General features: G+C 24.7%; 1 protein-coding gene across 1 annotated transcript; it reads left to right on the top strand.

Annotated features, from left to right (window-relative positions):
* The first annotated feature begins 557 nt into the window (after nucleotides 1–557).
* Nucleotides 558–7,923, top strand: LOC113558172. Its single transcript, XM_026963677.1, has 6 exons — nucleotides 558–707; nucleotides 773–1,042; nucleotides 1,120–1,254; nucleotides 1,311–1,564; nucleotides 1,623–1,799; nucleotides 7,791–7,923. Exons 1-5 carry the CDS (start codon nucleotides 558–560, stop codon nucleotides 1,783–1,785), a joined length of 972 nt encoding a protein of 323 aa, XP_026819478.1. The 3' UTR covers nucleotides 1,786–1,799; nucleotides 7,791–7,923.
* The last annotated feature ends 8,325 nt before the right edge of the window (nucleotides 7,924–16,248 follow it).

Below are 16,248 nucleotides of genomic sequence, written 5' to 3'. Positions count from 1 at the left end.
TACGACTGCGCGCGGTCTTTATTAACGGTACCATTTTAGGTGTACGATTGCCCGTGCTAAATTATTTTTAGCAACGTTGTCAAGTATACAGATTATATGTGCATGGTAAATATCCGATTAGGTTCCGATTGTGGCGATCTGTACGTTATTTATTACTTAATATCGCCGATACCAGACAAACTTTCCATCACTAAGAAGTAAGTAATTTTATTTTAGATCATACTTTTATCTTTATTGTAAATTCCCTCACATGTACGAATATACCTAAACTATGATCTCGCATTGTATGTTTATACGTATTTACTGAAATGTAAGTTGTGTCCGTGTTCGAGTTTTAGCTGTCAACGTATATTTTTCGCATTGTTAACATTTTATAATTAATTTTTTAAAATGGAAAATGAAATTTTCATAATAAGTTCAGAAAGGGGGAGTGATTTGTTAGTGGTGAGAAACACAAATTTCGACTCATCAGACAGCGGGCAGATGGAAATAACAGATGGAGGTGCTGTAAAAAACAGTGTACTTGTACAGTGTTAATGACAAGTGACAATAAAATAATGATAGAAATTGCTGGTGAGCATAACCACCTTGTAGATTCTACTCAAAATATCGAAAGGCAAGTTCTAAGGGAAAACTGTAAACGTAAAGCTACAAGTTACATAGCTACCTGGCCAATAAAAATAATTAGAAGTCAACTTATGAATAGCGTGAGTACCAAGTTAGAATATAATGATATAAAATCAGTTAGAAAGGCTATGTGTATTCAACGAAGAAAAACTTTCTTCCTTACCCTTCATCTTTAGAAGATGCCATTATGCAAATGAACGAATTACAAAATGAAGATTTTTTAATGTTTAGAGGGAAAAAATGTATACATTTACCTGATGATTGCACTTTTATTTGCTTAAAAACTGAAGAGAATCTTCAATGTTTGACAAGTTGCACAGATATATTTACGGACGAAACATTCGACTATGCTCCAAAATTTTTTTTGCAATTATACACCATTCATGGCTATAAAAACGGTGTTTACGTACCTTTGGTATACTTTTTTTAAAGAATAAATTTAAAAATACAAACATAAATGTATGGAAATATTTAATTAATATATGTGAAAAGCAATCACTACTTTTAAAAATTGAAATATTACACATTGATTTTGAAATTGGTGTTATTCAAGCAACAAAAGAAGTTTTTCCGGATGTTAAAATTAAAACATGCCGTTTTCACTTAGGACAAGCTTGGTGGCGCAAAGTAAGTTGAATCAATATGAATATTTTTAGAAATAATTAATCAAAATCAATTTTCAGATTAATGTCAATACAAAGCTAAGAATGGCATACAACGATCAAAAGAACGATTTACAATTATGGCTTAAATCATTTTTTGGACTTTCTTTCATCGCTCCAGATGACGTGGAGGATGCTTTTGTAGAGCTTATAAGTACGTGTCCAAATATTGCAGATGGACAACTATTTTCTGACTATGTTTTGGAGACGTATGTTGAACCTGGTTGTTTATTTCCACCTATTTTATGGGCTGAAACGTCATCACTAAATCCTAGGTATATATTTACTAATAAGTCTAAAAAAATATTGTTTACTATATTCATACACTTTCAGAACTACAAACGGGGCTGAAAGTTTCCATAGAACATATAACGCCCAGTTTACTAGTGCTCATCCTCCGACATTTGTTGTTATAAGTACGCTTATGGAAACTCAGGCAGAAACCGTCATTAAATTATCAAAAGAAAAATCAAGCCAAAATCAAAGGAAGAACTAAAGAAAATCGAATTTGTGAGTAAACAACACAAAGAATATCTAAAAAATAAAACACCAGAAAACTTAAGTGTTTAGCCATAATTGGAAATAGGTATCAGTGCTTTAAAATTAAAATTTTTTTCGATATCTATTCGAATATTTTATATTATTTTATTACAACGATTTTTTTATTGAATATTTTTTTACTTTTGAGGTAGACTGAGTGTGAATATAAAATATCTGTTATTTTTTGTAACTATTTGTACTATTTGTAACTTTTTGTACTATTTTTGACTGATTAATTGTCGTATAACGCACGTTTATAATGTTATTAGAAATAAATACAATAACAACATAAACGACAAATAACAAATTTTTTTAATAATAATAATTATTTTAAATTTTAATAATAAGTTGGCAACGTCGCATCCAATTTCACGCGCAATCGCACGCTTTTGAATAGTCAAAAGCATGTTCTTTGTTATTCCGGCACTGCGCGCAATCGCAAAGGTAAAACGCGCGCAATCGTACTCCACCGGTACCGTGCCGATGTGGCTCGCATTTCCGGTTTTTGTTCGGTCGTTATTAGGATTTGATTAGATTAAAGTACAATAGGTAATATTATAATACCATATACCTATGAAAATAAAATTTAGTGTATATATTAGTGTGTAATCCTGAATCCGCAACCATAGCAGAAACTATAGCCATCATAATAACTCTAGATATATCCTCCAACAGGGGTCACCAACTAATTTCTATAGAGGTCCGTTTTGAAATTTACAAGTACGGTTAGTATGGCCGCGATCCCTAACAGTTTTAATAATTTACACACGTTAGAAAATACATTTTTTTTTTTTAAATTAGTATTTATATTGATTTATTTATGGATGTGTTCAATACAAATTAATTTAATTTTTTTGTCGGAATAATATATATTTTTTATGACATACTAATAATTTTTATTTATTTATACTATATTATTATATTTATATAATACTCCGTGGATAAGGGTCCGTAAAAAAGTGTTTGTGGTCCAAATGTGGACCGCGGTCCGCCATTTGATGAACCCTGATCTACATGATGATATTCGAGTAAAAAATAAACAAAAAAAAAAAAAAAAAAATGGAAATTCTCAAGTTTAATTCTTTTTTATACAAAAAAGAAAGAGAAAATGTAAATACAATTTTTTAAAAGTGTGTATAGTATAATACAAAGAAATGTCGCGGTCGATTTTATTCATCTGGGCAAAATGTAGTTCATACTACTGAACATAATAACCATGTTACCGTATTGCAAAAATTGAAGCTAAAGAAGCAATTATTGCAAGACTTAAAAATATTGCAAAAACTACTCAATATTGTACCCATTATGTATAAGGGACGTTGACATCACAGGTTTATAGTTAATAAACATGATATAAAATTGTCAAATAGTTAGTTTTAGTCTATTGCAGTTTTGACCACTTTCGACACTTTCGAACAATTTCCGTGTACAACAGTATCAACAATTCAAACAGTTAGAATAATTTAAAGATCAGCTTCTTCAGATCCAAATTTCTTGTTTTAGTTCAATGTTAAGTTCTCGTCGTCCATATATATGGATTTTTACGGATTCACTGAAAAAGGAAGAATGCTTAAACAGTATATTGCTGGCACCAAACCTCCGTTAGAGAAAAAATACAAAGATTCTGTAATTCGACTTAAAGCCATTTGTGTTGATTATGAAAATCGTTTAATTAACGACTACCTGCATGGAATTTAACTTCCAAAATTCATAATATTATGAAATATGTTTTTGAATATGAGCGATTGGAAATAGATAATATTGTTATTAGTAACTAATAATTATTTTTTTGAATTGTATATTATGAATTTAGAAATTAGTTTCAAAAAAGTATTTTGATAATTTATATACCTCAAATAATACATAATATATTGGTATATACCAATGGGAAATGAGGGAAAGGTTCTTTTTCAGCAATTGATTTTACAATATCATTGTATATGGATTTTTTATTAATGTCAAATATCCCATAATATTATAAAATAATATGTTCTTAGTACCTCAGCCTACATGTTATGTTCCTGACAGACAGTGTCACTAATACTTATGATCATTTACTAGGCATCCACATGTACAACCGAAACATAGCCTTATACAATTGCCTATACTGAACTCCTTAAAAACTGCCCGTTTGCCATATTACCAGATAATACATTGTTATGATTTTACCTTTATATTTTACTTGTCTACATTTTTCCAATATGTATTTAAATAAACGTACATTTGTATATTTGTAGTAGTATTATATGATTTCAATAGTTGTATTTTTCTAAATTCATAGTGCTACTGATTCTGTATTCAAATTGTTCTGACACCATTCTAGACAAATTTGAATATATTAGAAGTCTTCAGTCCTACTTAAACATGACCTTTTTTAGTAAAAAAATATTTAACTATTTAATATACCGATACTTGTAATATTATATAAATGAACAAACAATACAACTTAAATTAGGCTTAAATGTAAATGCTGATCCATAATAATTTCAACGGGTTTTTCATGTAGATACATACAATAATGCTTCGTTATTAAGTTAAAATTTAATTCATGACTGTGGTCTACTCATTGTTAAAGTTCTTCATATTTTATTATTTTAATTGATGCATTTCTTTCAACAAACTTTAGTTAAATACTTATAGGTACGTTTATTGTATAAGTAAAAAATAAAAAATAATAAAATAAATAATTTGTATAACATTTATTTACTACCAATTCATATTCTGTACATTCCTTTCATGATAAATATTATTTAATTTGAACATATAATGTTTTAGAATATAATAATATTTTCTATAATGATAAAAATGAAATAATAAATAATTTAAAAGTGATGGTTTATTCTTGGAACATACTTACAATTTACCCATAGTAGTTTCCAGTATGATTAGAGAAGTAAATTTATGGCACCATTTTATCACACCCCATGGTAGCATTACTTTGGCTATTATAAAAAAAAAATAAAAACCAAGATTAAATTTAATCTTAATTTCTCTATACATTAGTTTAATATATTGAATAATGTATAAATATGTAGGCGTTATTTCTATGAATAAATCAAACAATACTCAAAAGTACAGTCGTGGAAGTAAATAATGGCTTAGAAGAAGTTCGGAAAATGGCCATGAACATTACGCTCTTGTCAATCTGTGTTTTTTAGATGGAACTAATGCACGATTTATTTATTTAATTCTATGTTCACAGTGAATTAAATATATTCAATGCGTGTAATGAATGTATAGTCTGTAATGTAATTTTTAATAAAATCGATTTTGTTATTTAGCTACGATTAAAAAATAACCGTTAAAAATAATCATCTGAATTTCACATTCTTATGAAATTTATCAAAATTTTGAAAATTCATATAAATTACTTTATAATTAAAAATTTATTACATTTTTGTATAAACACCAATAATACTACGAATAACAATTATTTATAATAATTGTGTGCGTGAGCGTTTTTCAATAATTACATTTTACATTAAAAGTGCATGAATATTCAACTCTGAAGGTGGTAGCAGGTACGCAAATGTATGTGGCTGGTACATTATTTAGATGGATTAAAAGCGTAAAATATGCTTAGTAAATATTTTTCAAAATAGTCAAGAACAAAAAATATATCAACTGTGGAAATGTTGCAATCGTTATTTTTGATAAAACGAATATGGATGCAGGACAATTTGTTTCTTATATCACCATTGGACAATATTGTTTATAAAAATAGATTCTCTATCAATGACTATTAGAATTAAGATCGTGACGGTGCTTTTGAGACAGCAGTCAAAAATGATTTTAAATCATTTTAACGAGCACCTAATTCGTGGCTGTATGAATAATTCTCGTCTTTATTGAATATTACTGAAAAATTCCTAAAGATTGCGCTTTTGCAAGACACAACTTTTTTTTTTTGTAGCTTGTCCTAAGTTCTGAAAAAGTGGTGTAAGGAAGTATTCGTGTCCCCTACTTAACATAGTTTTAATTAGCTTGATGTCCGCAATTGATATTTTAATAACAAAGCCTGCGTCTGCAATTGATGCGTACTAGTTTTGGACTAATGTAGCCTTCAAAATAACTAATTTTTCTCTTTATGAAATTTATTATTTTCTTTATTAATTCGTTTTCATAAGTGAATACGTACATTTCTCGACTTGATCAATTATGGTTTTTTGTTCAATATAGTATTGTTTTGCATACTCTAAAAAAAGATTTATAATTTTAAGTATTTTCTTTGATGAGTAAAACTAATCGGATATAATTCATTATTTTGTAGTTAATGATAGTTTGTATTCTTTTATAATTTATAAACGCCTAATAAAATAATGAGACATATTTATAAATTAGAATAAATAACTATTTATAAGTTAAATATACACTGTTGTGATAAAAGTTTATAAAAAAAATAATGTGTGGACTTATTAATTTAATCAATTATTTTTGATATTAATTTCTAGAGTGATGAATATATATACTGATTTTTCCACGTTTATGTTTGTTTTATTTTTCATTTTTTTTTTTTGTTTTTGTGTATGTGAAGTTATTAAAAATACTTCAATCTTCAACTTAAAGGCTGACATTGGTAACGAATGGGATTTCATTGGTACTTTGGAAAATAGGTGGTCAAAAAAGTAAAAGCCTAGCATTTTTATTAATAATTAATAATTATCTATTTATTATTTATACCAAATTATATTAATGTTATGAACCTTGAAGTCAAATGCCACTTTACTATGTGAATTTATCTACCGAATAGATTCATCATATAATTAAGTGTAAATAACTGGTTTAGAATAGAAATTTCAGTTTATTCTGATAATATTAAGAACTGCGCATTTTTACTCTTTACCCAACAAACTTGATATAATTTGTTATCTCTTATCAGAAACCAATATACCATATTACAAAGTGGAAAATCTAAGCATATTTACTGCCCTAAAATATGATGACAGACATATACACACACACCGTCATTGTACAATCAACATTAAACACATTTTTTGATCTGCCTTAAATAATATAATATGAGATATACTTAGTGATATTATTGTAGACTGACAGTTCATCTCCTCATAGAATCATTTTTTTATACAATGATAAGATATTGAATGTAAATTCAATACATTCATCACAGTGACCTGTGATTATACCTACTGCACATGTGAATGGTACCCACATTTTAGTTATTAGCTATTTATAAAACTTAACCTATTTACATTTTTAATGAAAATACCTATGTTGGTATTGATTTATTAGTAAATAACGATTAATATTATAACAAATGTTGTATGCGTTATTCAATCAAATGTTAGTCATAACCAGTGATGTAGCCAGGAATTATTAAATGGCCGTGGTGGGCGAGGGTTGGGTTGGGAGGTAATTGACATTCTTATTTTAATCGCATCCAATGCCAGGAGCGCGAAATTTCAAGGGTCCCTAAATTTAGATAAATTACAATATTTACTAAATATCATAATTTTCCATTTTTTTCAATAAAATATTTTAATATCAATCTTGAACGTAAAGATATTTGTTTATTATTCCCCGGTTAACACACAAACGAAATTATATCATTTTCAAGTAGTGAAAAATACAAACTAGAAAGTTACTTCCCAATGATAGACAAATCAATAATTCAGTTAAAAATCAGTTGTAAATCATAAAAATCAATAAATACATTGTTTGGATTTATCTTGACTATCACAAATTGAAAATTTAGAGACAAAAAACAAACTAGTATATTAAACTATATGCGAAAGTTTATAATGTAATAATTAATGGAAATTAATTTTAGAATATTTACACTTAAAAGTGTATTGACATTTCTGAATTAAAAATTTCTAGTACATAAAAATGTTTGAAATCAATGTTGTATAACCGCCTAAAAGTAGTAACGTCATATTTTATACATATAATAAAATAAAATTTTATAAATTATTAAAACAGATTCTATATCTTATTTTTTAGGCCAAGGAAAGAGGATGATAACTGTTCACAACACCTACCGTCATTCAAGTAGAATAATAAATCAAAAATTATATTATACAATTGAATTTAAAAATATTGTTATAAATATGTTCTAAAGGATGGATCATCTCAGTTGAAAAAAAGTTTTTGTATGCAATTATAATGCATCTATTTCAAATTTACCATACTAATTACAGTCAATCGTCCTAAATACTAGTTAGGTAAATAGACTCATATCATACACCTTTACTAAAACAATATAGAACTATAATTTATTTTATTGTATATTTATAACTATATAAAAATATTACAAAAAATAATTACCATTAAATTGATTTAAGGTGTTCTTTAATACTATAAAACAAAAACAAAAATAAGTAATTCAATATAAATAATCTATAGTTTAAAAAAAATTCTTAGCTTTTAGTTATACTTTATTCTGTATTTTTACCATTCTTTTCAAGTTTCACTAGTTAAAAAATATAATGAAAAGCGTTAGGTATATTAAAATTATTTATTTATTAAGAATGGATTTTATCTCGATTAAATTGTTGTGTTAATGATTATTTTTAGTTTTTAATTTGTTTAACAAAACATTTCTATTCTATACATTTTACATTTTAAATCTTTAATAATTACTCAACGTGATAAAATAGTATCGTTAATATTTAAAAAAAAAAATAGAAATATAATAATATTTGATTATAAAAATAAAAGCGTCTCAATATATTCCTAACCATTGTGTAATAGTAATAAAATGATTATTACAACAAATAAACATTATTTTTTTCAATTTTGCTTTCTCAAATTCCGAATATGAGATAGTGGTTAAGATATAATAATATACAGTACTGTGGTGAATATTGTTAGTTAAATGTAAGAATATAAATTTAATTTAGTATACTGGTTAGGTATTTTTTGGGCTTAACACTGTTACGTGCATAAAAGGTTAAACTTGTTTGTTTATATCAATGGATTGTCTACTGAGATTTATAGATATTTACAGTAAAAACACAGTCAGAATAATCAGATCTTCGATAATCAATAGGTTGAACCAAATAACATTCATTAATCAACTAAAATTATAGACAATTCATAATAATTTTCTTACTTAGATCCATTGTTTTTATGAAATTTTTGTATGGATTATGCTCTATTATAAATAAATACATAAAGTTTATTATATCATTATATACTACTCATATTGTTCTATCAGAATTTTTTTATTTTATAAACTCATTTATGATTTCTGTACCTTATAATCAATTTTGAAACAGAATAATAATTCAGTTTTTGTGTCAAACATATTTTTTTTCTAAGTAAAGTCCTAAGTGATTAGTTCGTTAAAAATATCTAGTTGTTTTAGTTCTTATTTTGCAATATAGGATTGTTTCTATTCAATCTCCTAATTTGATTTCGAAGTGTAAACAAATAAAGTACACAACATTTAATGTTGATTAGTTAAATCATCCTAAATAGTATGGTTTATCGTGCATTTTAACCATATCCTTAAGTGATGTTCTCTTAATTTATCCAAAGGTATGAAAATGAATAAAGTATTTTTTTTTTTTATTAAAAATAAATTCATTTACAATCTGTGTTAAAAATAAATACGAAATGCAAATATTTCAATACATGTATAAACTAATCTTTGAGCCATTTATTAGGGAAGCTATCAAGTAATAGGACCTAACCATTTTGAAATATCTTCTAAATGAGTAACCTCCCCCTCCAATACACTTAGTATTATATACACAAACAGTCGAATCGCGATTTATTGAAAAGCTTGACAATTCGAATTTTTTTTTTTTCCCTTTAAAATAAAAAATGATATTTAAATTAATATAAATTCGAATTAGATAACTTGAATAATGAATAGCTCGAAACGATTTTTTATCTCTCTTCAACTTGAGTTATCTCGACTCGACTGTATAATATTAATGGATAAACATAGTTTATGTTTTAGGTGTTTTGGTTATTAATATTTCATCGATAATTTACAAAAGACATGTTGTTTATTTAACTATCTAAGACAGTTCATTGTGTTGTAAATTTGTAAAAAATAATCATATACCAACCATCATATGATTCACTTATTTTTGCTGTTAAAAATGTAATGTTAACAAAAACACAATTAATCATTATTTTAACAAATTACAATAATCTTTGTTAATACACATTTATATACTTGAATTTTTATGATAAAATATTATGATCAACATCATTAGTTTTTATCTTACAATAACTGATCATATAATTTGAACTAATATTTTATAAAATTGTATAGATTTTAAAAAGGTTATTCTTTTCATTTGTATTTAGTTCATTTGATTCAAAATATTTAAAGTTAATAACTAGGTATGTATTCATGTAAATATACTTAGCATTAGTTATATTTTTATCTTTAGTTAAAAATATTCAATATCAAATAGATTATCTTACTTGTACACTCTAAAAATATTAAAGTACAATTGTAAATAAATCAAATACTTGCTTAAAAATGATTTCATATTTTCATATATTTAGTCATAGTCTCACGTTCACGGGATTTATTTTATTTTATTTTTAGGTACAATAAAACATTTAGTTAATAGCCATGGTATTATTTTTCAGAATAAATGTGATAATATAATCTTATAACTCAGTTATTATGACTTGGTATTGAACGTTTTATGTTATTGTTGATAATTTAAATAAAGTTTATAGGTACTTATATAATCATAATGTTTATCATAAATTAAGTCAGATTTTATTGTATATTATTATGAGCTTACCGTTAACATCTATAAATATATAAACGTAATTATTTGATAAGTGTTAAAGTCTTATAACTTTTGATTTATGATTTGTAAATTTTTACAAATACGATATAGGTACATTTTCATTAGGTAATAATAAAATATTATTTTTTAATAAATTTATAATTCGTCTGTAGAAGCTGTAGTCACTTTTAAGAAACTCATGTAAGTAACACAAATTAGTTTCTTACAAATATTTAGATTTTTAATAAATAGGAGTTCAAAGCGAAAATGAAATTCATAAATAATCACTAGTGCATAACTACTATTAATGCTCCTACTAAACATTCTATACGGTCGGCGAGTTAGTGGATGATTTGATAATAGGTAATAGGTAGGCTGATTGTAATGACTTATCACGAAATTTGCTTTAATAGTAAAAATATACGTTTCTATATTTGTGACACTTTATACCTGAAAGAATCGGTATTTGCCATTGCCGTTTGATGTACTACTAAATCGTATCTTTCTTAAAAATGTTATTATAGGAATTATGTATAAGTTATTGCCTTATTGGATGAAACATCTCTGATTATTATCATATGGGCACATGTTTTTACCCATTAATATTAAGAAGCAGTGGTGAGTTTTCTCTACGATAAGATTATTTATTATGTATCGTGTGTATCTATAATAATTATTGTCAAAATGTATTCTGTATCTCGTAAAGTGTACACAAATACAGTTTTTGAAGTAAGCTACCTACACGAGTATATCATCTTATTTTGTATATTTATTTATTGTTTGTATTATTTTATGAAAGTTCAGCTTGGAAGTGCTCAGTAGTTTATCTTGATGTTTCACATTTGATTAAATATTAAAAAAAATCATGGTTTACTAAGGTAACAATTAATAACATTTACCATCTAGCTTGTATTTTGTTAAAATTAATGTGGTAAATCTATTTTTTTATTCACAATGCATTGTCTGAAACCAAAACTTAAATCGATTTATTGAGGGTTCGAGAAAATTGGACAAATACTAGTTGCACTTGGAGTTATCCTTATTTGAGATATAGTGTGATATATAAATATCTATCGCTGGGTGTACTATTTTATTCAAAGAATCTTTGTATTGATCATACATATTTTCGTAAATATTTATTATAATTTATAATTTATTTAAATAAGTGTATATATTGTGTAATGTATTTTAGTACTATATAAAAATTAGTGTACTTACCAAAAGCACCTGCATATGTATAAATATCAGTATTTAATTATTATATGTATTAAATTAATTAATATACTACGATTGGAGTATAGAGTCAGTCCTTCATGGTTAATACATATTATATAATAAATATACATATAATCCTGAAAAGTTTTTTGTACATTTGATATTTTTAGGAATGATGATTAAATAACAAATATTTTATGAATGTCAGTTGTTTTCTTGTAATTTTGATACCTAATGTATTAAGACAGTATTAACTAATTTTAAAAGTTATATTTTCTACTAAATGTTTATAAAATAGCTTAAATATTTAAAAAGTGTTTTTTGTTTAGAATGAATTTTCTTTATTAAAAAATTCTTTTTTTTGACTTGGACAAAGTTTATAATGTATTAGGCAGAAGGATTATATTACTGATTCCTTTGAATATAGTTTAGTATATATTCTGCATATCGTCGTATCGGGAATTCTGTACTAAAAAAGTAATACTACGATAAAAATAAATATATTTGTGGTCTTACCTGTTATGCAATTCACTATATAAATATATTAAAACATTTTAACGATATATATATATTTATTAAATGATATTACATAATATCATGTTTACAAAATAATGGTTAATTTATGTATAGTTTTTTATTTTATATAATGTATTTAAAAATAAAATATTAATAGCTTATTATAGGCTTTTATACTAAAAAAAATTATCAAATGGAGAAATAGCAAATGTAATTAATATGCTATTATTTCTTAAAATGTATATATTTTGTATTTCTTAAATAATTAATTATAATTTAAAATAAATATAATGCAATAATACCTATTTTTTTGACGACACTTGGGTTTTCCTTGCCTATATAAATATTTGATTTGTGATTAAAATGTTATGATTTGGTTCAAAAACTGAGAATTAAGATTAATATATATGTAAAAAAAAATCTAGTTGTTGAACTAAAAATTGTTTATGCATATTATAAATCACAAACTCATAACACACATATGGGTGTTTAATTTCTTTATTAAATAATTATTTAATTCACATTTTTATGAATTTTGTATTGACCTACAATTATGAGTGTTAATAGAGTACAAAAGATTTAAGACAGCACAGATATTAATGAGTTATGGGAAGTATTTTCTAAGCTCTGAGTACCAAGAAAGATTACTTTACATCTATTTTTCTACACTTGATTTTATCACCTTAAATTTAAAAATTATTCTATTAAAAAAATATAAATTAAAAAACTGTCATATTTCGATTTTTCTAGAAGTTACAATAATAATAGTAATAATAAAAATATAAAATATATAAATAAATAAAATGTGGGATAGTCGATATTCAGTAATAGGGATAATGAATAATGCAAATCTGTTTTCAGATTTTTATCACATCATTAGATTAATTGGTACGTTGTCAAAATTTCTATTTTCCACGTTTGTTAGACGAAGTACAATTACAATCATGTTTGCTTATGATTGTTTTTTAAATTTCAAATTTAAATAAACTAAAAAATACACCATGATTTTGCATTGCAATACAAAACTCTTTTGGTGTATATGATTGCTTAAAATGTATTGTTTTACAAAACTTATCATATAAATTGTATGAAAATTCTTTATTTGTTGCATATAAATTAATTAAAATTATTTAAACAAAAATCCAAGTTTTACTTACCAATGATTTTTCTTTTAAATATGATAAATTATAAATGTAATTTAAAATACGATTCTTGACTTACTTCTCTCCTCTGAAAATTTAATTACATTATTAGTAATGTATATATTATTAGTCGTTATACTTTTGAAAGATAATTTTAGATATTTTAAATTCAGAATGATGTAAAGGATTGGTTTTACAAATGTATAATAGTATGTTTTTTATTTTAATTTTACAAATTATTATTTTCACTGTATTTAGAACAGAATGTTTTTAACCTATTATTTAAAAATGCACAATAGTGAAAGTGGTTTTTGACAAAAAAAAACTTGAATGTTTAAGAATTTATTATTGTTTATAAGATATTTTTTACAGTGGTCTGATCTATATCAAAAATGCATAACCAAAATGTTTATAAGTATTATCATTTTTAATTTAATGTACAAATAAAAAAAAATAACACAAATTTTAGTTCAACGTAGTTAAAGATATTAAGTACAAGTATTAATCGTAGAAACTTAAAACACTTAACCATTATGTAATTGTATTATATATTTTCTATGTAAAAATAATTACTGTAGTGCCGTTATATATTTAGACTAATGGTGAACTAGTTAATTATGCTCTAAACCTAATTACACAATTCTATCAATTCTATGGGGTGTTAATAAATAATACTATATTTGGACATTTTAAACGTAAATAATTTGAATTTTTATGCACGAATGTTTATACTATATCTTACCAAGTATATTACAGTATTGTAATGGAGTTCTCATTATCCCTGTAAAAAATTAAAAAAATTAATTTCAATAAGTTGAGTTGCCTTTTATATCTACATGCAATATAAAAATATTAATATTTGTATATTATATAATTTCAATAACTATAAGAATAAGTATCAAGATTAAGGTATAATACATACTTCCACCGAGTGATTGTATTATATTATTGTAGTATTTGTCTACATATTCTAAAAGTATAATTTTTGATAATTAGTTTTGATAAATATTGTTTATTGAAACATTAATGTCACTTTACAATATACATAAATATTTTATTAATTCAAGGTTGCATGAAATACGTATAACTATTGTTTTTACAGCCTTTAATGGAATTAACTAAGGAGTTATATTGATTAGTGCGTGGTTGTAATGATGCATTACTTATCCTCATTGCAATCACTTCAGCACTCAATTCATTATCTTTAATTTTATCATTATGTTACTTATTAAAATATAAATATTTTAAATTTTTACTATTTTGTATCGAATTTATAGGTTTAAAAAAAATATGTATGGGAGAAAACTTAGTATGACCTAGTTCGTTGTTTCATCAAGGGTTTTTTTTTTAAACTAGACAAATACTTGATAAAAAAAAAATTAAAATACTTACCCGGAACGGCTTGAACGGAACTAGTAGATGTACCTTATAGGACAATATAGTAATATATTGAAAATATATTAATTAGTATACATTGGATTATTATAGATTTGAGTACTTATAGGGATAAGTAATCCTCATTGACATTACTTCAATACTCGATTCATTATCGTTAATTTTATCAATATATTTTTATAAGTTATTAAAATAAAAATATTTTAAGTTTTTATACTTTCGTATCGACTTTTAACTGTATATAAGTTTTATAAAAATATGTATGGGAGAAATTGATTATGAACTAGTCCATTGTTCCAAACTGGGTTTCTTGAACTAGATAAATACTTGATGTAAAATTAATATGATTACCTGTAGTGGAATTAGTACATTTTTCTTTTGTACGTGTTATAAAATCATCACGATTCTCTGGAAAAACAATTTTTTTTATGACAACGCTTACACACTAACCCTGCGTTGGTACGTATTAAAATATACAGATAATAGTTTATAAAAATCAGAGATTTTGCACATATAATATATTTCATTTGATGTATCCATATATTTTAAATTTACTAAGAAAGACCATGATAAAATGTGATAAAAGTATATATGCAATCACCAATGGAGTAGATATTATTTGTACTAACGCAAAATCACTGATAAATTACTTTTTAAGGTATATAAATTATTATACAATAATCTTAAACTGTTAGATTATTTTCAGTTTAATTTAGAAAATGCACGTTCAAATATTTATTATTAAAACCACTTTGAAAAAATGGCATTTAAGATGTATTTAATGTATAGAAATATAGAATACTTATCACACTAAACACATTCCTTACCAAATGACATTGCGAAAACATAATTTCTAAATCCAAACGTTTCTATACATAATAATTTAATATATTAAACATTTATTATTATTCTATAAGTTGAACATTTATTTCTCAACTAATTACATTTAATACTAATCAGTAAACGAAGGCAGTCATTCCTAACTTATAGGGTTGTATAAAAAGATAATTAAAAATATACTTACCATCAAACCCAATAAGTAAAAGATCACCTATTAGAAATTTTCCAATATTAAAATTATTTAATCAAAAGACTTAATATAAATTAAATAATGAACTAAAATGTGCCTAATGTAATGTATTTTGACCGTATAATGATATTATATTATTATTTTATACATTTTTTAGTCACTGCGACGATATCGTTTATGAATACAGCATGCAGTGTATACTGCTGTGCAACAACATTAAAATCAGTGCAATTTGCAATATCCCCCATGGTCCATGTAATGCAGCTATTCTATGTTTATATTTATATTTTAATAAAAATAAAGTGTATTATTTAATAATAATATGAAGTCCCTTACTTTTGCACTCTATAAAAAAAATATACATTTATTAATCAAAAGTATATTATAACATTGTATAC

The sequence above is a fragment of the Rhopalosiphum maidis genome, chromosome 4 (assembly GCF_003676215.2).
Source record: "Rhopalosiphum maidis isolate BTI-1 chromosome 4, ASM367621v3, whole genome shotgun sequence".
NCBI lineage: Eukaryota > Metazoa > Arthropoda > Insecta > Hemiptera > Aphididae > Rhopalosiphum > Rhopalosiphum maidis.
This window is presented reverse-complemented; position numbering and strand designations above follow the sequence as displayed.